The sequence below is a fragment of the Solanum stenotomum genome, unplaced genomic scaffold (genome assembly GCF_019186545.1).
Source record: "Solanum stenotomum isolate F172 unplaced genomic scaffold, ASM1918654v1 scaffold23673, whole genome shotgun sequence".
NCBI classification, from domain to species: Eukaryota; Viridiplantae; Streptophyta; class Magnoliopsida; order Solanales; family Solanaceae; genus Solanum; species Solanum stenotomum.
In genome coordinates this window covers 78,681-101,178 of record NW_026027624.1, presented here as the reverse complement: position 1 = coordinate 101,178, position 22,498 = coordinate 78,681, and the positions used below count along the sequence as shown (strand labels likewise).

At 33.9% G+C, this 22,498-nt stretch overlaps 4 protein-coding genes across 4 annotated transcripts; 2 read left to right on the top strand and 2 right to left on the bottom strand.

The window, feature by feature from the left end:
* Positions 1-2,739: 2,739 nt before the first annotated feature.
* LOC125851253 (pathogenesis-related protein STH-2-like) lies at positions 2,740-3,891 on the top strand. Its single transcript, XM_049531037.1, has 2 exons — positions 2,740-2,978; positions 3,339-3,891. Exons 1-2 carry the CDS (start codon positions 2,810-2,812, stop codon positions 3,635-3,637), a joined length of 468 nt encoding a protein of 155 aa, XP_049386994.1. The 5' UTR covers positions 2,740-2,809; the 3' UTR covers positions 3,638-3,891.
* Positions 3,892-6,111: 2,220 nt separating this feature from the next.
* LOC125851252 (pathogenesis-related protein STH-2) lies at positions 6,112-7,236 on the top strand. The gene is made up of 2 exons (XM_049531036.1): positions 6,112-6,346; positions 6,710-7,236. Exons 1-2 carry the CDS (start codon positions 6,178-6,180, stop codon positions 7,006-7,008), a joined length of 468 nt encoding a protein of 155 aa, XP_049386993.1. The 5' UTR covers positions 6,112-6,177; the 3' UTR covers positions 7,009-7,236.
* Positions 7,237-8,900: 1,664 nt separating this feature from the next.
* LOC125851280 (uncharacterized) lies at positions 8,901-11,418 on the bottom strand. Its single transcript, XM_049531065.1, has 2 exons — positions 11,019-11,418; positions 8,901-9,688 (listed from the first exon to the last, which is right to left on the bottom strand). Exons 1-2 carry the CDS (start codon positions 11,370-11,372, stop codon positions 9,152-9,154), a joined length of 891 nt encoding a protein of 296 aa, XP_049387022.1. The 5' UTR covers positions 11,373-11,418; the 3' UTR covers positions 8,901-9,151.
* Positions 11,419-12,233: 815 nt separating this feature from the next.
* On the bottom strand, positions 12,234-20,946 carry LOC125851232 (uncharacterized). The gene is made up of 15 exons (XM_049531002.1): positions 20,541-20,946; positions 19,547-19,708; positions 19,332-19,448; positions 18,947-19,031; positions 18,316-18,424; positions 18,152-18,219; positions 17,950-18,075; positions 16,949-17,874; positions 16,460-16,654; positions 16,265-16,325; positions 15,531-15,644; positions 14,312-14,425; positions 14,113-14,199; positions 13,363-13,430; positions 12,234-12,784 (listed from the first exon to the last, which is right to left on the bottom strand). Exons 1-14 carry the CDS (start codon positions 20,684-20,686, stop codon positions 13,404-13,406), a joined length of 2,337 nt encoding a protein of 778 aa, XP_049386959.1. The 5' UTR covers positions 20,687-20,946; the 3' UTR covers positions 12,234-12,784; positions 13,363-13,403.
* Between the last annotated feature and the right edge of the window lie 1,552 nt (positions 20,947-22,498).

Below are 22,498 nucleotides of genomic sequence, written 5' to 3'. Positions count from 1 at the left end.
CATTAGTAAAATTTTATGCCAAATGGTCTATAAAAACGTGGCTTGCTGACACGACATTATTATATTAATTTGATTGGACAATGTGAACCTAGTATGGTACTAAGTTTTTTATATTAAATTTTTTTAATGTATAGTCGGTGTACAAGAATTAGTAGAAAAAGTAGATAACATGACAAATCATTATGAATAATAATCACAATAAAATAATATGATAGTAATAAAAGTATAAAAAACAATAAATAGTAATCGAATTTAAAAGACAAAATATTATAAAAATAAGGAAGGATAAGCAATACAACGCGTCACATTATTACGCCAAAGCTAAAAATGGGTTGAAATTAGGAAAGGATCAAATAAAATTTAAATGTCGAAATCTTGACTAAGCCAATTAGTAATGTGAAAGTAGCAATGATTTTGTATGCACTCAGCCTTCTACTATAGAAGATAAAATATTTGATTGCTAAAAATATATATATTTGGTAGTGGAAGTGAAGCTCAATTAATTCAGGATTCATGCATTGCATGATTATTTATGAGGGTGACATTTTTAATAATTTTTTTTATACTCAGAGTTTGAATCAAGGCCTCTAATTAAGAGTGGAGGAATTTCAATCATTCTATTACAACTCATATTAATAACTAAATTAGGTCATGTTTGATTGCTGCAACAACGACAACAACAAATCTAGTGTAATTTCACAACTATCATATACTCGATCACCAAAAAATATGATGGAATGAATAAAATAATTAGGGGTTGTTTGGTAACTTATTAGAGTTATGCAATTTAGTAATACATGAATTAGTTATGAGAAATTTATTGATTATTTTATGCAGGATTTAGTTATTATACTTTCAATTGTCTTCATAAAATAATACATAGATTCCCTTATAGCTTTCAATATTAGGTATGCTGTTTTTTAAGAACCTAATTATTTTGAAAAATCTTTTTTGTTATAAGTTTTTTTTTTTTAAAAGTAGAATTAAAATTTTGAGGAATAGTAGTTTCTATTTGACTGATAAATTTTAAAAGCAATTCTATTTAAAATTTAATCCTAAATTTTAAATTGAAATAAATGGCGGGTCGTTTCGGGCATTTTCCTAGTTGACCCATAAAAGAACTTACATCACAACATTTTAAAAAAAAACAGTTTTTTGGGTTTCATTTGTTTGATACACATATATAAAAGAAAAAAACTTTAATAGTTTGATTTGGTAACTAATAATAATGAAAATAAATAAGCAAATAAAAAAAAACTTTGAGTTGGACAAATTAAGCTATGATCTATGTTATTTAGGATGTGTTTGGTACGAAGAAAAATATTTTAAATTTTTTCATGTTTGGTTGATTTAAATGTTTTAGAAATGTTTTCTAAATAGACTTATTTTTAATCAAATTTTAGAAAAATGACTTCTCTTCGTAAAGTAAGGAATTTTTTCTCCAAAACTATCTTTTAACCTCACCATTGAGTGTCGAATACCAACTCTCAACTTTGACCCAGAACTTGACTCCTAATTTCGACCCTAACTCTAGACCCCGACACAGCTTATTGCCAACCCCAACCTTGACTCCATATTCCAACTCAAACTCAAATTAAGATTGGGTCTCAATTCGGAATCAAGATTGAGAGTTGAGCATGAGATCGATGTCATATAGTATTTGTCTATATTATACCTAAATATTCTTCAAAAAATATTTTCTTCTTACTCTAAATAAATAGTGAATGTCATGAAGGAAAACCAAAAACCTGAGTGATCCAAAATTCTCATTTCTTTTTCACATTAATACTTTGTCTTAACTTACTCAAGAATTCAATTTATAAGCAAAGATAAAAGGAAGTTTATTAACCACTATACATTTATGTGTCAATTTTCTATCATCCATTAAAAAGAATAATGTAAATGAATATATAAACTAAATAATCAAACTAATCTTTTGAAGTGTACTCTCTTATTTGGTCTATAACACATACCTTATATAATTGATGAACTACTACTTTCTCCGTCCCATTTTATATGTCATTTCTTTCTATAAGTAGTTGGACCACAATACTTGTCATTTTATAAAATTTATGCATAAATTACCATATTTTGCCTCTTATATCCTTGATAGAATAGTTAATTAATCTTGTCATTTATTAATAAAGTTTATCTAAGAAAACATTAAATAAGGGTAGAAAGGTAAAGTTATATCATTTCTTAATATAGGTGCAAAGTAAAAATGTGACATATAAAATAGGACGGAGGGAGTAATAGAGTTAAAAAAAACATTGAAGGTTTGAACACTGAATATAATATACCCATAACCATGTGTCAGTAAGCCTCATTGTTAGACCATTTAACATAAAGTTCTCCGCGAGCAGTGCAATGGATGAAGCTGCTCTTTTCTTAATCAAAGATTTCAGATTTAAGTTTTAGGTATGAAAAAAATTCTTGGTAGGGAGCGCTACCTCTCAAACAGTGCCATATCCGGCTCTAATACGAGCACCAAATATCAAGTGAAAAATCAAATAAAACACAAAATTCTCCAACGACATTATCTAAGATAGTACTATTAATTTAATATAAAAAGAATGTACATTTCAAGAACATCTAGATAAAATGACACAAATGTCAAAAATGGACTACTTTGAATGTTGAAAGTAAGGTAAAAGGAATTAATTGTTGATTTAACTCTAAGAGTGTAACTTTCTTTTTTTCACCTATAAATACCATCTAACAATATTTCATTATCACTCAACTCACAACATTCTCACACATAACATTTTATATATCCTTTTTTTGTGTCTTCAATATCTCTAATAACATCATGGGTGTCACTAGCTATACACATGAGACCACAACACCAGTTGCCCCTACTAGGTTATTCAAAGCTTTGGTTGTTGATTCTGAGAATCTTATCCCTAAGTTGATGCCACAAGTTAAGAATATTGAGGCTGAGGGAGATGGAAGCATCAAGAAGATGACCTTTGTTGAAGGTAATATAATAATTGGTCTGATTGTGTAATTATTTTTTTGCACCGTTAGTGGATGTGACTAATTAAATTTAAATTCTTTGAGTGAAGGGTTAAAATACATTTAACGTATTTCGATTATAAGAGTTTTATTACCTGAAATATCAAACGTGTGAGTTTCCTATCAAAAATTCTATTGCATTGATCAAAATGTTGACTTTTAAGTTTTCCAAGAAAATACTACAACAAACATATCAGTATATTTTCACAAGTGAGGTCTGGGGAGACGGATGTATGTAGACCATAACCTATCTTTTGTGGAGTAAAGAGGTTATTTTTTATAGACCTTCGGCTCATTAAGTTCATTTTTGGGAATAATTGCAGGTTCACCAATCAAGTACTTGAAGCACAAGATTCATGTTGTTGATGACAAGAATTTGGTGACCAAATATTCAATGATTGAAGGAGATGTTCTTGGAGACAAACTTGAGTCCATTTCCTATGATCTCAAATTTGAAGCTCATGGAAATGGAGGATGTGTTTGCAAGTCTATAACTGAGTACCACACAAAAGGTGATTATGTGTTGAAGGATGAAGAACACAATGAAGGCCAAAAACAAGGCATGGAACTTTTCAAGATTGTTGAAGCATACCTCCTCGCTAATCCTTCTATCTACGCTTAAGTGATGAAAAAAGAATCAGGCCCACACGTGAAATATAACGTATTGTGACATCATATAATAAAGTATACTCTCATTAAAAAGTTTAATCTTTTAAATGAGATGATGGTTTGAGTTTTCATTAATGATATAGTGCTTTTTGTTGAGTTGTGTGTTCTTTTTCCAAGTTTATCATGGGAAGAACTCTTAATAATGTAAGCAACCTTAAATTTTGCTTATCAAATACTTATATAAAAAAATGTATTACTTTTCGAAAATTAATTGTTTCAAGTTAAGTAAGTACCTATGGCAGAAAATTGATAACTCAAATGAGGTTTATATAGTCTTTTCTAAAACTGTGGTGACCGGTTAGTGGATACATATTTCAACTAATTTATTATAGTATAGAAAGTGTAAGTGGTTATTGAAACGGAGGGAGTAGTACTATTATGTAGAATGTTTCGACTAATACTATTATGAAGAACATATATCGACTAATTCTTTCTCAAGCATAACATTCAGTTAAATAATATCATATAAATTGAAACGAAAATAGTATTACTGTTACGTAGAATGGTTGCATCATTCACAATGTTACCTTTAGTAGAGAAAATACACACACTAGCATTCCTTTTTGAGACTGAAATGAATTTATCCCACATCGTTATAGAATAGGAACATTTGGTGCTTTTTAATAGAATTAGAAATAGTGTTGTTCGCCGAGCTTGTTAATGTGGGCTTGTAACCCAAATGGGGGCATTAATGTGGTGGAATGTTGGGCCGTCCCAGATGGTTGGGCTTAGTGGGTTAATTTCTGGCTTGCCCTATCCAAGCTCAGAGTTGGATCACGTGGCCCAATTGAAGAATTGGGCTGCTTGATTCTTAAAGTGGGGTGGACTGCGTGAGGCTGGTTTCACAGAGCAACGAACAGCTCCCGCTCTGTGCAGTGGAAGGATAACGAGCCGGTGCTCTTCAAGTCCAGTAACGCCTGATGGGCTGCTCCAATTAAACCACCATTTTTTTATTATTTTGTATTACGGTAGAAGGTTAGTAGATAGTTCAACGTTGTCTCGCATTCATGCGGGATAATGTTGGTGCATCGTACTTTCCTTTCCCTTCATACTCGTACTATACAGTAACATTATTTTTGTAGTTTTTTATCTTTCGATTATCTCACCACTTTGTTGTTGTTATTGTGGTAGACTAAAATGGCATATACTTAAGTGGAGAAATATGACTATTGATGATTCATATACCAGATCTCAACTCATTTAGGATCGAGATATAGCTATTTTTATATAATCGAAATTTAAAATAAAAAAGCACGATTAGTGAGGATTTGTATATTTGTTTCTTACTTATTTGAGAGTTGATACATAAGGATAGATCATAATTTTTGGTAGATGAAATTGTTGCTAATATACTAGCAGAATTAGAAACGCAAGTATAGTTTGAAAATTAATAGAATTTTGTTTTCTTTAGATATATATTATGTTATTTGGACATAAGACATATTTATTATGCCTTTTACAACATAGATAGTGGGATATTTGAATTAATTTGTAGACTTTCTAAAAAAAAATCGTTTTGTTAAAAGCTAAAGAATTCACTAGATTATCTTTTTATATTTAGTATTAAATAATATAAATAATGAACTTTTATAAGAAAAGGAGTAAACTAGCGGGAAAAATACTTAATTAAAGCCGATTATGTTTTAGTCATATTATTAGTACAGTTATTTAGGTTCTAAGAGTAACTTCATATGCTTCTTTTTTTTCACATTAATACTTTGTCTTAACTTACTCATGAAGAATTCAATTTATAAGTAAGATGAAAGAGATTTATTAACCACAAATCATTTATGTGTCAATTTTCTAGCATCCATTAAAAAGGATAATGTAAATGAATATATAACTAAATAAATAATCAAACTAGTCTTTTGAACTGTACTCTCTTGTTTGGTCTATAAAACATACCTTATATAATTGATGAACTAATAGAGTTAAAAAATAGAAATAAAACTTTGTAGGTTTGAACACATGAATATAATATACCCATCACCCATGTGTCAGTAAGCCTCATTGTTAGACCATTTGACATAAAGCTTTCCGCGCGAGTACGGCGACAGTGGATGGAGTTGCTCTTTCTTTAATTAACTATTTTGGGTTCAAACTTTGTGTATGAAATTTTTTTCGATAGAGAACGCTTCCTCTCAAACAAGACCCTATCCGACTCTAATACGCGTATCAAACATCAGACAGAAAATCAAATAAAACATAAAATTCTCCAATGATATTATCTAAGATAGTACTATTAATTTAATATAAAAAGAATGTACATTTCAAGAACATCTAGATAAAATGACACAAATGTCAAAAATGGACTACTTTGAATGTTGAAATTAAGGTAAAAGGAATTAATTGTTGATTTAACTCTAGACTGTCACTTGTTTTTTTCACCTATAAAATACCATCTAACAATATTTCATTATCACACACCTCACAACATTCTCACACATAACATTTTATATATCCTTTTTTGTGTTCAATATCTCTAATAACATCATGGGTGTCACTTCCTATACACATGAGACCACAACACCAGTTGCCCCTACTAGGTTGTTCAAAGCTTTGGTTGTTGATTCTGACAATCTTATTCCTAAGTTGATGCCACAAGTTAAAAATATTGAGGCTGAGGGAGATGGAAGCATCAAAAAGATGAACTTTGTTGAAGGTAATATAATAATTGATCTGATTGTGTAAATATTTTTTGCACCGTTAGTAAATAGGACTAATTAAATTTAAATTCTTTAAGTGAAGGGTTAAAAGTACATTTTAACGTATTTCGACTATAAAAGTTTCATACCTAAAATATCAGGCAATGTGACTTTCCTATCAAAAATTCTATTGCATTGATCAAAATGTTAACTTTAAAGTTTTCCAAGAAAATACTACAATGAATATATCAGTATATTTTCACAAGTGAGGTCTGGGGAGACGGATGTATATGTAGACCATAACCTATCTTTTGTGGAGTAAAGAGGTTATTTCTAATAGACCTTCGGCTCGTTATGTTCATTTTTGGGAATAATTGCAGGTTCACCAATCAAGTACTTGAAGCACAAGATTCATGTTGTTGATGACAAGAATTTGGTGACCAAATATTCAATGATTGAAGGAGATGTTCTTGGAGACAAACTTGAGTCCATTTCCTATGATCTCAAATTTGAAGCTCATGGAAATGGAGGATGTGTTTGTAAGTCTATAACTGAGTACCACACAAAAGGTGATTATGTGTTGAAGGATGAAGAACACAATGAAGGCCAAAAACAAGGCATGGAACTTTTCAAGATTGTTGAAGCATACCTCCTCGCCAATCCTTCTGTCTACGCTTAAGTAATGAAAAAAGAATCAGGCCCACACTTGAAATATAACGTGTTGTGACATTATATAATAAAATATACTTTCATTAAAAAGTTTAATCTTTTAAATGAGATGATGATTTGAGTTTTCATTAATGTTATAGTGCTTTTTGTTGAGTTGTGTGTTCTTTTTCCAAGTTTATCATGGAAAGAACTCTTAATAATGTAGCAACCTTTAATTTTGCTTATCAAATACTTATATATATAAAAAATGTTTTACTTTTGGAAAATTATTTGTTTCAAGTTAGCTTATTCCAAAGTAGCTAGAGCAGAAAATTAATTCATCAAATGAGGTTTACATAGTCTTCTCTAAAACTGTGGTGTGTACATATTTCAACTAATTCACTATAGTGTAGAAAGTGTAAGTGGTTATTGAAACAGAGGGAGTATTCTAATAATGAAGTACATATATTGATTAATTCTTTCTCCAACTTCGTATTCACTTAACTAATATCATATAAATTGAAACGGAGGGAGTATTACTATTACTTAGAATGGTTTCATCATTCACAATGTTACCTTTAGCAGTGGTTATTATATAAGTAGAGAAAATGTACACACTAGCATTCCTTTTTGAGACTGAACTGAATTCATCCCACATCGTTATAGAATAGGAACATTTAGTTCTTTTTGATAGAACAGATGAATGTATTGTTTGCTGAGCTTAGTAATGTGGGCTTGTAACCCAAATGGGGGCATTAAAGTGGTGGAATGTTGGGCTGTCCCAGATGGTTGGGCTTGATGGGCTAATTTCTGGCTTGCCCTATCCAAGCTCAGAGTTGGATCACGTGGCCCAATTGAAGAAATGGGCTACTTGATTCCTAAAGTGGGGTGGATCGCGTGAGGCTGGTTTCACAGAGCAACGAACAGCTCCCGCTCTGAGCAGTGGAAGGATAACGAGTCGGTGTCTTCCAAGTCCAGTAACGCCTGATGGGCTGCTCCAATTAAACCACCACGTTTTATATTAGCATTATTTTCGTAGTTTTTTACCCTTCGATTATCTCACAATTTTGTTATTATTGTGGTAGACAAACATGACTTAAACTTAAGTGGAGAAATATGATCATTGATGATTCATATAGCAGATGATCCAAACTCATTTAGGTCGGAGATATAGCTATTTTAATATAATCGAGATTTGAAATTAAAAAATGTGCAATTAGTGAGAATTTGTATATTTGTTTCTTACTTATTTTGAGACATAAGCATAGAACATAGTTATTGGTAGATGAAATTGTTGCTAATACACTAGCAGAATTAAAAATGAAGTATAGTTTGAGAATTAATAGAATTGTGCTTCCTTTAGATATATTATGTTTGCCTCGGTCTAATTTCATAATTAGTAAATAAGATAAGTCTTTAATTAAAGATCCAATAAAATACTTTATTCTATATTTTATCCACTCATTGAATAAAATTAAGCTTTTGTTTTTGTCTTTGTAAGTACCACATCGAAAATGTAAACCAAACTTTGGTACTATATTTTGATCTGATGAACCTTATATTATCGCCGAGCTCAGTAGCGTGAGCTTGTAACCCAAGTGGGGGCATTAGTGTGGTGGAATGTTGGGCTGTACCAGATGGTTGGACTTGGTGGGCTAGTGTCTGGCCTGCCCTCTCCAAGCGCAGAGTTGGATCACGTGGCTCAATCGAAAGAATGGGCTGCTTGATTCCTAAAGCGGGGTGGACTGCGTGAGGCTGGTTTCACAGAGCAACGAACAGCTCCCGCTCTGTGCAGTGGAAGGATAACGGGCCAGTGCTTACCGAGTTCAGTAACGCCTGATGGGCTGCTCCAATTAAACCATCACTTTTTTTGCACATCTGTTATGAGCATATACTATTTTGGCTCGAACTCTGTATTTGTGCTTAAAAAGCCACTAAATATGTATACATATCGAGAATCCAATAAGCTGTGTTTTCTACATTCAGAACTCTCAGACTCAAAAATCTAGGCTAGAACTCTGTATTTGTGCTTAAAAATCCACTTAATATGTATACATATATAGTTTATTGAGAATCCAGTAAGCTATGTGTTCTACATCCAGAACTCATAGACTCAAAAATCTAGCTCCGCCTTTGCACTGGAGTAACTCAAATTGACAACAAAAGCTGTCTATTTATAGCAACTTAGTCCATGAAGCCAAGAATGGGAACATGGAAATCAATAATCTTAACAAAAGGGGTGTATCGCTAGTCGCTTCTGGGCTACTTAACTTACCCTTTTCCATAGGTATTTTTGATGTTTCAGCTGATGATTTATCTGAACTTTCAAATGAACTTTTGCTAGATTGCATTTCTTGATCAAGTTCATCCCACCCTCCATATCTAGATACCTCTCGGTCATCCTTACTAGCTGAAACGTCATTGTTGGACACCCATGATTGATAGCCCGTCTTTCTCTTTCGTGTCTTGGAGCTTCCTCCTCTTCTCCAAAAGTTTGTCTTGCTTGAGGTGGGAGCAGCGCGTTGTCTCTTCTTAGTTGTACTCTTGCGCGTTGGTTTGTTTTGTATCACGTCCAGTATCTTTTGGATTGCAAAAAAAAGTGTGGATTGTCCAATGGGAAGGGCGAATGCCATAACAAAAGCTTTAGCTCCTCCAGTAGAAATCAATACTATTAGAATTGGTAGAAACACAAAACCGTAGGAGCAGAAAACCTGCACTGGCCAAGAATGATAACTTGTAAGTTATTTGACAAAAATCATCTTACCTACGTTTCAATTTCTACTCGAGAACGTTTTAGCAAGACTAGTCACTAGTTAGATAGCTATACTTAGGAAGTCAGTCAAAAATGTAGTGAAAAGAAAGCTACTGAAAGCATAGAAGAACACATCGAGCATAGCTCTTAAATGATTATATTAACAGATTTTTCAAGAATCAAAGAGCCTTTCTAGTCCAAAGCCTCGATCCTGGTTAGTAGTACTGCAGTTAGATAATGCACGATTTATACTCATAAGTTGCGGTGGAGCCAGGATATTGGACATGGACAGTGGATAGGGGAAACTTTCAGATTTTGGAAGATTCTATAGGGCATAAGACTAGAAGAAAAGCTTGGGCCGTTGGGCGGAGGACGTTTGAGGACAAATGGTAATATATTCCATTAACCTACCATATACAGGAAGAACGTCCGAAACTCATGGAAGATCTCAGAAGAATAATTAGAATAGGAAACTAGTTCAATGTTGAAGTTCTTGAATTTTTGATACTGATTCTCTTATATCCTAACCTATGCCTTCATTATCGTGAGCATCCTACTTTTTACTTCAACGGAAGTTACTTTGGAGCCTATCGGAAACAACCTCTCTACCTTCACAAAGTAGGGGTAAGGCCATGTACACTCTACACGTTGTTTCATAACGGAAAATCTTGGAATAGTCAACTGTTTTATACTAAATTCACTAAGTTAGAATCATGTACTTCAACAATTAGAACTCAAAGAACACAACCTATCATTTCAAGAAAACATTATACTAAATTCACTCAATTCAAAATCAAGCTCGTGTATCTAAATACCAAAAGCAATCTGGTTCAGTCTCAACATAATCCAAAAGCATCACTTTACACTAACATCTTATTTCATGAAAAAAATACAAAACAACATACTTCATCTTTCTCAGAGAAAAAAAAATGGATTCAGGTTAAAGTACAGATTCCACAAAAACCTCATCTTCCTTCAATCCAAGAAGTACCTAAAAATGTCAAAACTCCATATCCATGCCAAAAAAATCCAAACTTTAAGCTCAAAACCCAAAATTCAAGTACTCCAAAATGTCAAAACCCCATATCCATGCAAAAAAATCCAAACTTAAAGCTCAAAACCCAAAATTCAAGTACCCAAAAATGTCAAAACTCCATATCCATGCAAAAAAATCCAAACTTAAAGCAGCAAACCCAAAATGCCAAAAAGAAACCCAACTTCACAGGAAAAAAACAGGAACACAAGTTTATAATTCAAGAAATAAAAGGGAGAAGCAGAAAAGTTACTACCTTAAAAATCCAAATACTTTCAATATACTCAGCAAAAAATTGAGCTCCTTGTTCCAAGTATCCATCCTCATCAAGCTCCTCTTCCTCATCTTCAAGATTACTAAAATTCTGGTTCTTGATAGACTCAGCATTTGAGTCCCACTTACTAGAAGACCTGCTGCAGCAGATATGAAGGGGCTGCTGCTTCTGAAAATGAGAAGAGAGTGGATTTAAAGGGTTTAAAGAATTGGGTTTTTGAGTAAAGAAAAGAAGAAGAGAAGGGCTGGGGTTTAAGGGTAAGTGAAGATGAAGAAGACCACCATCACCCTTATTGATGGTGGTCTTCAGTCCATTCCATTGGCCAATATTACTCATCACATTATCCTCTCTCAAATATGACTATTTCAAGAAATGAATTGTATATAGTCCCCAATATTTGTGTTGGATGGTTTTGACATTTTAAAGTGATATAAAGCACATGCTGTAAATACTCGGTGTTTAATGTTAGTATTAGAGTTCTACTAAATTTGAGTTGTCACTAAGAAATCGTAAAATGTACTTTAATAAATGTGTCTACATATTCAAAGAAATCTTAAATCTGAAATCTCTGAGTAAGAACGAAAAAAGAAGATGATTGACCGACTTTAAAATCTAATGTGAAGCTAAAGGGAAAAATATGTCATTAATGTGGTTCAAGGACAAAGTATGTTTCAATTAGAAGACTTGAATATTTCTAAATATAATTTTAAAAGTGAAAAGTAAGTTAGAAAACAGATAAGTTGGATTTGAAAATTTCTTTTTGAAAAACTAGAGTATAATTTTGTCTAGTTAAATAGTAAAAAAAAATTTCAGTATTACTTCATCCCTTATTCCCTTTTTTAAAAAAAGTAGATATGAAACTCAGAATATAGTAGACTCAATCTAATAGTATCAGATTCTCTGAATGTGTAGTGTGTATGCCGTTTTACCTTTATTTTACTATAAAGTCATTTCCAATAAACCCTCAACTCAAACCATATTTTCTGAAAGGTTCCAATATCTCCACCAATTCATAGAGAGAACTTAAACTAAACACATACATATTCTCTCCCTTCGTTTCAATCTATTTATCGTGTGTCAAATCAAAATAAGACAAGTGAATTGAAATTGATGAAGTATTTATATTATCCCCCTTTACCATCTAATGAACATATACCAATTAAAGTAGATTAACTACATAATTTTGTCAAATCAAACTTGATAGAATTCAATTTATAGTAAAAATGGAAAACCAACTCTTTTCTTTTTCTTTCTTTTACCATTAGTCTACAAAACAGAAACCATTAAAAAGTACAAAATGTTGAATACATATAAACACTTGCATGTTTGTGACTGGAAATTTTCATTTTTTTCTCTCTTTAACCTTCACTTGAAAGAAAACCAACTAGTCTATTTCAATTTCTGATGTACATTTGAAGCCATATATCAATACAACGAAATGTCAAACTTGTAGACACAGCAAACTTCTTCACCCATCCCAACTTTTCGACGACATTTCCTCTTCTATCATGTTAGTATTTTCTCGGCTCTCCTGAAGCCACCTTAAGCACAACGTTTTTTGCACTGCCTCATAGCACGAAAAAGATCAGTCAGTCTGTAATGTCTAATGTAAGTACACAACCGGAAGTAAAAATCCTCTCTTTGCCACCAGTGGCACGCATTCAACCAACTATACAGCAAACCATCAGCAACACACTCAACTTTGAAGCCACCAGTCATTGTCCTGATATGTATATTTTCGTAACACCCTGAATAATCGTATATGTTAGACAAAGAACGAAATGTTTCAGAGGAACATCAAAAGAACATAATCAAGATGTATACCCCTACTCTCTCATGAAAAAATTATTTGACAGTGATGGTTAAAGATGACAGAACATGACTCGGGACTGAAATTAAAACAAATGAAGAATTGGAATTCATGCAACCCGGTGGCACTTGAATCAACTTTCCCGGGTGAATTGACTTTCAAATTCCATCAGTTTGGTACTTCCCTCCAAACTGTTATTTGATGTTTTTTCTATTATGGATAGTTGTTTTGATAAATTTCAGGGTTATATCAAAACACAAATTGGTTCATGGATTGAAAATAAAATAGACATAAAAAACATACTATTTAGTCATATGTTTCCTCCTATCAAGTAGATCAACGAACATATCTAAATCTTAGTCAAACACCCCCAATCCATAAGGGCTCTCATCCAAAATCGGTTTCAAGAAGCAGGTTTTCAACTCATAAGGATGTATGTGAAAGCATAGGAAAGAAGCCAGAAGCATCAATATGTCAACAATTGACAGAAACATGGAAAGGAAAAGAGATAGTTACCAAATTTTACAACTACAACCATCTGCTAACTTCAACAGTTTCTAGCCTTCTAAAGCATATGTTGGGACCTGCATCACATTTGCAAAATAACAAAGTCATTAATAGAAATGAATATCCCACACCAAAACCCCCAGGGCATCAGTTATGGACAACTATTATTTTTTGGTTAAAGAATTTAGTTCTAGCTGTCTATCAAAAACAACCTCTCTACCCCGTAAAGGTAGGAGTAAGGTTTGCATACATCCCGGACCTCACTTGTGGAATTGCACTGGGCATGTTGTTGTATTACAGTTCTAGTTGACACAAAATTATGCAAATAAACTTGATGACTGGCTTCGGTTCCCAAAGGTGCAACCACATCACTAGAGGGAGTTGGTAACTGGAGTGTCCATATCCTGATTCTCTCTTTCCGCCCTTAATTCATACAAAGCTAGCTCAATTTTTGGACTACTATTCTTCCCCTTTTCATTTTCTCTCTGTTACCTTTAATGGTTGTTACGAGTGTATGTGATCAGTCACGTTTCCCGACTGATTTTCAAATCCCCACCCTCCAACAACTTAATCTAAAGTATATTAAGAAAGAGAGCTTATGATATCAAATACTCCTGACTGTACCCACCAACCAATCATCCCCCACCCCCAAAAAAAATCCAATTGGTGCAGCAGGATCAAGTTGTTGCTCTACTAAAGTCATGATTAATAAAAGTCCAACCAGAATAAGATAAACTTTGAATTCAAGCTGTAGACTACCTCGAGCATGTCTTCATCAGGGGAACAGGATACTGTACAGTCCAAACCATTTGATTTATCAAATTGGAGGATCCTCAATTTTCCTTCCTGCACAATTTAAGGTTAAAAAAAAAAAAAAAGATGAATACTTTTGAGAATATGAACAATTTTACAGTTGAAACCAAAAAATGAGAAACTCATACAATGCCTGCATAACTACCTTAGTTCCATATACTAGGCCACCACCAACCAAAGGATGGAAACAAGCAACGTTAACCTCATCCTCTGCACTGGGAAGAACTCTCACAAGTTCCATATCCGAAACTCTATAGACCTGATTCAAAGACACACAATCTGAATCAACTAGAGACAATAAATATATACACCGCTATTGTGAACAAACCAAATTCATTCTTCTTTCAGGTTCAGCCAAATAATCTCAGTAAAATGTGAGCAGGAGCATAATTCTTCCTTTTTAAGTTGTTCAAAAACAAAGTGCATCAACACAAAAGAAGAAATTATCGTGACATACTAGTAAACTAATTAAATTGGGCCTCTTCAACCTTAAAAGTGTCCTTAACACATTGTTAATGCACTTGCACATCAAGCTATAGTAGCTCCAGTTCATCTAGCCCCACCTTCATCAACTTAAATCCAGTCTTTCTAAAGTTAAAAATATTCTGCATCACTTCACCTAGCCCACCCCAACTTGTTTTGGACCAACGGAGGTTGTACTTCTTCTTCCCTTTTTAATAAGGAAATGACGTTGTGCTTCTAAATTTAGTTTAGGTTGCAGTGCAATTGAAAATAGTCTCCACAATCCCATTTATGTCATACTATATGACAGGTACAGGAGATTAAATTAGATCAACCAACATGTCATGTGACCAATGACAGATGTGAAGAAGAAAATGGCAATTTGAGTTTTCTGTACAAAGAGAAGAAAAACATAGTAGCATGAATCAAAGGTAAATTCTTCAAAGTTGTGGAATGTAATTTAAATTCATCTAATTTGTAAATAGTGTACAACATATTCTCGTGCCATATCAATTATCAAACCTTCATGGACATACCATAGTGAAACATGGGTGACGCAACACGGGTCAGAAGGAATTATATGGCAAACCCTCTGTTATTAACTACACTCTAGAACCAACTGTTCATAACCTAGATTGATTGGCTCAGAGGTTAAGAAGTCAAAACCCCTTGCATGTTTGCAAAGAGTAGATGAAATATATTGAAGAACTTATAAGAAATTAAGTGACAGAACAAAAACCTTATCAGGTTTAAAACCAAACTCTTGAAACTTCCATAAGTCATATAATTATGTCAATCATTTTTACGATGTCCGAAAATAAGAAGTGTGCTACCATGACCCAGTCTTGGTGGTGGTGAAAACTGGCATTCCATAAGAAGCCAGGATATAATCAGGTACTCACCTCAAGAATAGTGTAAACAGGTAGAGTTGTATCTCCATCAATCACTATACTTTTCAGAAGTGAACCATGGCGACGTCCATAGGCAAGTAAAAGATGCTCAGAAGTTGGAGAAAACTGCATTTTCAATAGATGTGGAGCCCACAATCAGTTTCTCATATCAGAAAGATAACATTTCAGTCCATAAGAGCAATTATTACTGCAATTTAAAGGTCTATTTCATAAAAATGCCATTGTGAACATCTCTTAACTAGTGAAATCACGTGGAGACACATTTCTTTATCCAGGAAAAAGTTAGATTCTTTTTGTGCAAATAACAATGCACGAAAGAACTACCTTTATAACTAAACAGTAAGCAAAATCAAATATAACGAAGTATAGAAGTGAATGAAACAAGATAAGGTACACGACCAACCTATAGGAACTTTAAACAAAAAAGAAATTCTATTCTCCAAAGGAAGGATCAACATTTGTGCCCAGGACACAATTTCTTATTGAACAAGTGCTCAACCAGTTTTAAACTTCATATCCAAACAAAATAAAGAGAGAGCTTCCCCTTCATTTTTGTTCTCATCTAACAATTCATATTTTGCTTTTACTTCCTCAAAGGTTTAAGACAAAAATGCTCCAACAAGAAAATCGTCTATAGTTCATACTCCCAGAAAACCACAAAATCTTATCACAAAACATAATTTAGGATTATAAACCAATATGTGCAGAGCCCGAGGAGTACTAACCTGAATTGAAGTCAAACAATGAGCAGCTCTAATTAGTCGAGATGCAAGCACCCTACCAAAACTGCAACAGCGAAATAACGTTCCCAAATGACCACCAAACAAAGACATGAAAAGAAACAACGAATGAAGGACAAAAAAAGTAGCAAGTGTAAGCAGAGAGGAAAAGAAAACAAAGCCATTAGACTGGGTATTTACTTTGCCTCCTCCAAGGAATATATACGTAGCTCATACATAACCGGGTGGGCTGCAATTGGATGTCTGGTAGGTGAAGTTGCAGCATCATGACGAAATTGTCCATGGAAACCAGGATCAGCTTCCATGCTAGGACTGATACAAGCAACACAAGCTGCTAAAAATCTTCCACATGGTGAAAAGTGGGCACCCATTTCACTGAAATAAATAATGTATATCATGTAAGCACTAAGGACAGTTAATTGCACGTGATGTCAGGTTTTACAATGACATAACAATTAGGAGTTGTCAAACGACGGTAAGAGGAGAATCATCAATTATCCCTAAGAGAAAATTAGATCAAGCATCTAGTACAACATGAGAACAGCTAAATAGCCTAGTATCCTTCAAGGCATATCAAGACCTCAAGCCAAAGCTTTGAAACAATAGAAATTATCTAACCTACAAAGCACAGCATGTGGTATCGTTAAGCGACAACAGAAATTATCTCACCTACAGAGGACAGCATGTGGTATAATTAAGCGACATTTTTCAGCATCAAGCGGCGCACATGGAACATTAATATCATAAGGCCACACTCTGAGTTTCACAGTACAAGGCAATTCGGAAGCCGCTGCTGCAGTCAGGGAAGTAGCTATCTCTGACTGGAACCGACTCATAAAAGCTTGAGAATCACTTTCATTATGTGCAATGTTAATGGGAACAGCACTATCGCCAGATCCAGCAACAGGTATTGCTCTAGAGCGTGAAGAATGGTGCCTAGAACCAGATCTTCCAGACCTTGGATGATTACTGTTTGAAATGATAGACGGAACTGCAGGAGGATGTTCTACTTCACCATAAGCTGATACAATGTTCGTGGCACCACTATGCTCAGAATGAATCGCTCGTCGGCCAGCTTGGCTTTGGCCAATCAACCATCCTTGCAAGAATGGTAAGTCCCAGTATGCAGGGTCACTGAAAGGAAAAAACTGATTGTTTCTCTCCTCAGTCGGCACATCAGTCTCCATAGGATCAACTACAGGGTTAGATGCATTCTCTGTATCCCTAACAGAGGAACTAGTCTGAGCTTCTTGTGCAGGAGATAAAGTTGGCTCAACAGGGGACAATAAAAGTTCATACTGGCCAGAAGGAGTTGAGTAAGTGAGAAGTCGGACAGATGCAGAAGTGTCTGCTCTGTTCTGTGTACTGTCAGAACCCATGTCTGCATTGCTCTGCTGCAAAGGCATTCTAGGATCACCTCTAGCGATTGAAGGCCAGATCATGAACGGTAGAGACATGATAGGCAATTCATTCACTGAAGCAGATCGATAAGTGGAGTGAGCATCTGTCAAATACACAGTAGGAGGAGGATACCGCAAGTTACCCAGAGAAGTTGCAAATGTCATTAAAGGATCTGATGAGTCCAGATCATTGACCTAAAAACAAGAGGGTTGATAAGATTTACAGGCATTCATAAGTTAAAACTCAATGTAACAGCACCAGAATGACACCTCAGCTGTTAAAAGATATGGGGCGCCATGTGGGTGGAAATGCACAGCACGAAGTGAACGTCTTGTCTTTAGTATGATAGCTGGTGAAGATGCCTCCCCTCTTCTGTTGTAGTGCCACATATACAGCTACGATATATTGAAACATCGTCATTACATCAGAACTTGCAATGAACAAACCACTATGTATTACCAAATTTCTTACCTTGTGCCCTGAAGCAACAGCGAGAACTTCCCCTTGGGCATGGAAGGCAATGGATGCAATAGGACGGTCTGGAGGATAAAATTCCCATATGTATTAATTAACAAAAAAAAATAGTAAAGAGTAATGATTTTTTGTTCAGCCATTAAGATGTTACAGGTTATTACAAAAATCACGTGATCCTATACACTCGGCAGTTTTTGCATCCCATAAACGAACTTCATGGTCCAAACTTCCACTTGCAAGTATCTCAGAGTGCAGTGGATGGAAACGAACCTGCAGAAGTCCCAACCACAATGCTAAATATAATTGAGGTATGAGATATTCAAAGGCAAGAGAAGAAATATCAACACAGCCAAGACGTGTGAAAAAAAAAAAAAACCACCAGAGGCTTTCAAAATAAAACTACAGACAAGAGACAAAAGCCTCATAAAGTTCAATCCTCTTCCATAAGTGTGGGGTTCAAATGAAATGAATTAGGTTTAGACCTGTGAGCAAACATCAAACATTTATCTCTCTATTTTTTAGATAGATACCAAGCATTTATCTGCATTAATATTTAAACCAAATAGGATAGTTTAGCCATCTTAGAAGCACATCCATAAGCATTAAGTTAAAAGAATATAATACTTCGACATTTTGTAAAGCCAACTATATTGTCAATCCAAAATCTCAGCATTTTCAATCAGTATCAGTATTGCCTAGTGGACTGAAATATATTTCCTAAGTAGAAAATCAGATAATCCAAGAATGCAGCACAACTGTTTCAGATGACTGAAGATGTCAAAACAGCCTTACCACCCAAGGAGTCCTGCGATGTCCACTTAACACCTTCAAGCATTTCCCGCTTTGGCAATCAATTATCTTTACCGTGTGATCTCCACTGCCACCATGGTAACAGAATACGTCAACGAACTTGATACAAGCCAAAAGAAAAAAATGCACAGCGCGATTAAAGTGGAGTGTTTGCCTTTGTTCTCAATTCACGAATATTGACAAAGGATTCCAGTTTTTTCTTTTTTTATGGCATGAATATAGTCACTGAGGATTTAGAAATGTGTATATAATGAATACTTGGACTCAAAGATCTTATTAGATAAATAATTTCATATCTAAGCAGCAAGACACTATAATGCATAACATGATAGATTATACATGTCTATGTATTAAAAGAGAGACTGACTGAGTAGAAGCAAGTGTCTTCCCATCAGGACTGAATGCCGCAGCAATTGTAGACCTAGGTGGAGGCAACAGTGGACAATACTTAGCTGAAAAATGTCTCAATGATTCTGCCTCTACCCTGATAAAATTAGATGAGACGAAGTCAGAAAGCAAAAATGAAGATTTGCAACTATATTAACTTCATGGGAAAGAGAGAAGCTGACAAAACATAACTACCATGATATAAGACCCCGTCTTGGGTCTCTTGCTACTTGGATTTTTAACTTCTCATAGGAATGAGCACAATATTTAGAATTCTCATCCCACAACTTCTTAGAACTACGTTTAGTTTGAGGAGATACCTCCCTCCTCGTTAGTAGCTGAAAGACGTTACCACATCTGGCAAAGAAAATAAACCACCTCAGCAACCAAAATACAACCATATTTGTCCGATCTAATTTACAAATTTTGCGCCTTAGTACATAACCACAAAAGTTAAATCTTTGAGAAAAATGAGAAAACACTCACAACACTTACCCATGTGTATCATAAACATATCTTTTTTTATATAGTAAACACCACCATCCCACCCCACACAAGAACCCACTCAAGGCGGGAAGTTGAAGGTCATTTCCGCTATGCTATTCCGCAATTGTAATATAATTAAATACAGCATTAAACAATTAAAAACTGATACATTTCCCATCTTTGCGAAAATAGTTTCAAACTAAACTCACCCCAATTAAAGCTGAAGTTCAATCATTTTATACAAAGACATATTCCAATAGCAACCATATCATAAGCATTACAATTATCCATATTAATATGAACCCTTTTAAGCTAACAATAAGTAAGCCAACATAATAGATAAAACTCACATATTGTTTGGTTAATATTTTTAATTAACCAAAAAAACAGTTGTTTTCAGCTTCAACCCTTCTCCACTTAAATACCAAACTTAGTTCACCAGACAAAATTCCAACTGCAGGTCTGCCTCTAAGTTTATAATATTGTGTAACACAGTCTCATTAAATTAAAAGATGCAAATATCATATTTATATTAACTCAGATCAATCATGAATTTCCAATTCTATTTCCAATAAAACCAATCAAAGCCTCGAAATTTAGCATCGAATAAGCTGAAACTAAACTAAATTCCAGATCTTTGAATGAAATTAATCCAAAATCAACAAAAATTCAATCTTTAGGGTTTCAGGATCAAAACAAAGACCTGTTTTTGCAATTAGGGTTTTGCTCAATCGGAAGAGAAGGCGAATTCCACCCCGGCGGCGGCGGCGGCTGCGGCAGCGGTACATGAATCGGATTTGACGTAGATGAATCACTACTTGAATTCTCCGGCCAAAGAGATCCCCTCATAATTCTATGCCCACAAACGAATACCTCATGCCCCGATATTTCCCGTCATTTCCAATGGAACTTCTCCGGCGAAATAAAAAAAATCGATTAAATTATCCGAAAATGCCCTTGAATATGGTGGAAATTTACACCGGAAAATATAGAGGGATGGAGGATTAAGAGATCTTGTAGAAGGGCAAAATGGGAAGAGAAAAAAATTTAGGGGAAAATGAGAAAAATGAAGAAGACGACGGAAGTTGTTTGTTTGAGAGTTTGGAGGATTTTTCCGGCATCGGACAGTAATATGTTTACTTTGATGTAAAATGACAGAAATGACCTTTGCGCGTGAGGTACAAATATTGCGATTTGTGATTAATAAAATAATTAATGTTAAGGGCAAAGTTAGAAAACGATAATTAATTCTCTCTTGATTGTTTAAATTGACAACTATTTGAAATAAGTACTTTTAGTATACATGACAACTGAAAAGCAACGGAAGAATATATTATTGTAATTAGGAGTGTTCAAAATTGAACTGTAACCGATATGCCAACCGCAAAATTGACTTATTGGCTTATTGATTTTTCAATAATATATAATTACATATAATCCGTCCTAAGGTCGTACCACAAAAAACTTGAAAACATATTAACTTTTTTTTTATTAACTACTATATTACTATTAATCTATATTTTTTTTGTAATTAGAAGAATTTTATAATTTAACTACATTTAAAATAGAAAAAAAAAATCATTTTTAAGGTGCGTTCATGAAAATAAAAAAGGATAGAGTTAGCTAATACACCATTTGATGAGTGTTAATATGTTATCAACAAATCGATATCTTATAGATTGGCTAGTGAATTCATAAATTTAAATACTGATATCCATTAAATAAAATCATTCATCCAATCTATTCAATAAGCGGCCTAATTGTAATATGATATCAATAGTCCTAGAATAGGAAATTCTATCTAGTACTATATAGGATAACCTAATCCTTTAAGTCCGAAAATATTATTCATTATCTCGAAAATCAAACAATCTCTAAATTTATTATGTCATGCTAGTCAATATCTTTTTTTAAAAAAATTTGCAGACCATTGTTGATCTCATTTTAGTGACGTATATGTCTCAATTTAAAAAATAACTACGTACAAAAATTAAAAAATAGACTCGAGAGTGCACTTAATCCTCGTAAAAAAAATTACACTATTTAAGAGAAGAAAATTAGACACAAATAAATTATGTATTTAAATAATAAATTCATCTCTACTTTAACTTTGTAATGGTTTACTCAGTTTTTTTGTTTGTTATAAATAAAACAAGATAAATTTTATCACGAAACTTCACAATTAAAGACGTTATTAATTTCACTTAGTGATTGTTTAACATAAATTTATAATGAATTCGTAACTTCTTTTTTTTTTTCAAATTTGACTCAAATAGTCGTCTACCTAATTGCTTAGATTATGTAAAATTTAGAGTTGTTAAAAAGGCCGGTCCAGCCCCATCCGGTCCAACCCTTACGGGCCAATGACTTTGAAGGGCTAGGGCAGGCCGACCCTTCATTTGGAAGGACCTAAAAATGTTCAACCCAACCCAACCCAACCATAGAAGGGTCGAGGGCTGGGGCGGGCTAACCCTTCTTTTTTTCTTTTCTTTTTTCCTTTTCAAACTTAAAATTCTATAATGTCAAGAAAATGAAAAAAATTTCAAATCAAATATGACAAACAATGGTGTTGTTTCAATAACACTAGCAAAAAATCTAGTGTAATTAGCATGTATCTAGGATACTATATATGCGAGATACATGTATTTAGTGTGATGCATC

Bases quoted from the DNA above. Each gene is read 5' to 3' on its own strand.
- LOC125851253 (XM_049531037.1), top strand. From the start codon at position 2,810: ATGGGTGTCACTAGCTATACACATGAGACCACAACACCAGTTGCCCCT. The intron at 2,979-3,338 runs GTAATATAATAA...GAATAATTGCAG, and splicing joins GAAGATGACCTTTGTTGAAG to GTTCACCAATCAAGTACTTG.
- LOC125851280 (XM_049531065.1), bottom strand. From the start codon at position 11,372: ATGAGTAATATTGGCCAATGGAATGGACTGAAGACCACCATCAATAAG. The intron at 9,689-11,018 runs GTAGTAACTTTT...TGGCCAGTGCAG, and splicing joins AAAGTATTTGGATTTTTAAG to GTTTTCTGCTCCTACGGTTT.
- LOC125851252 (XM_049531036.1), top strand. From the start codon at position 6,178: ATGGGTGTCACTTCCTATACACATGAGACCACAACACCAGTTGCCCCT. The intron at 6,347-6,709 runs GTAATATAATAA...GAATAATTGCAG, and splicing joins AAAGATGAACTTTGTTGAAG to GTTCACCAATCAAGTACTTG.
- LOC125851232 (XM_049531002.1), bottom strand. From the start codon at position 20,686: ATGAGGGGATCTCTTTGGCCGGAGAATTCAAGTAGTGATTCATCTACG. The intron at 19,449-19,546 runs GTAGTTATGTTT...TAATTTTATCAG, and splicing joins AGACGGGGTCTTATATCATG to GGTAGAGGCAGAATCATTGA. The intron at 16,655-16,948 runs GTGAGATAATTT...TATTTATTTCAG, and splicing joins CCACATGCTGTCCTCTGTAG to TGAAATGGGTGCCCACTTTT.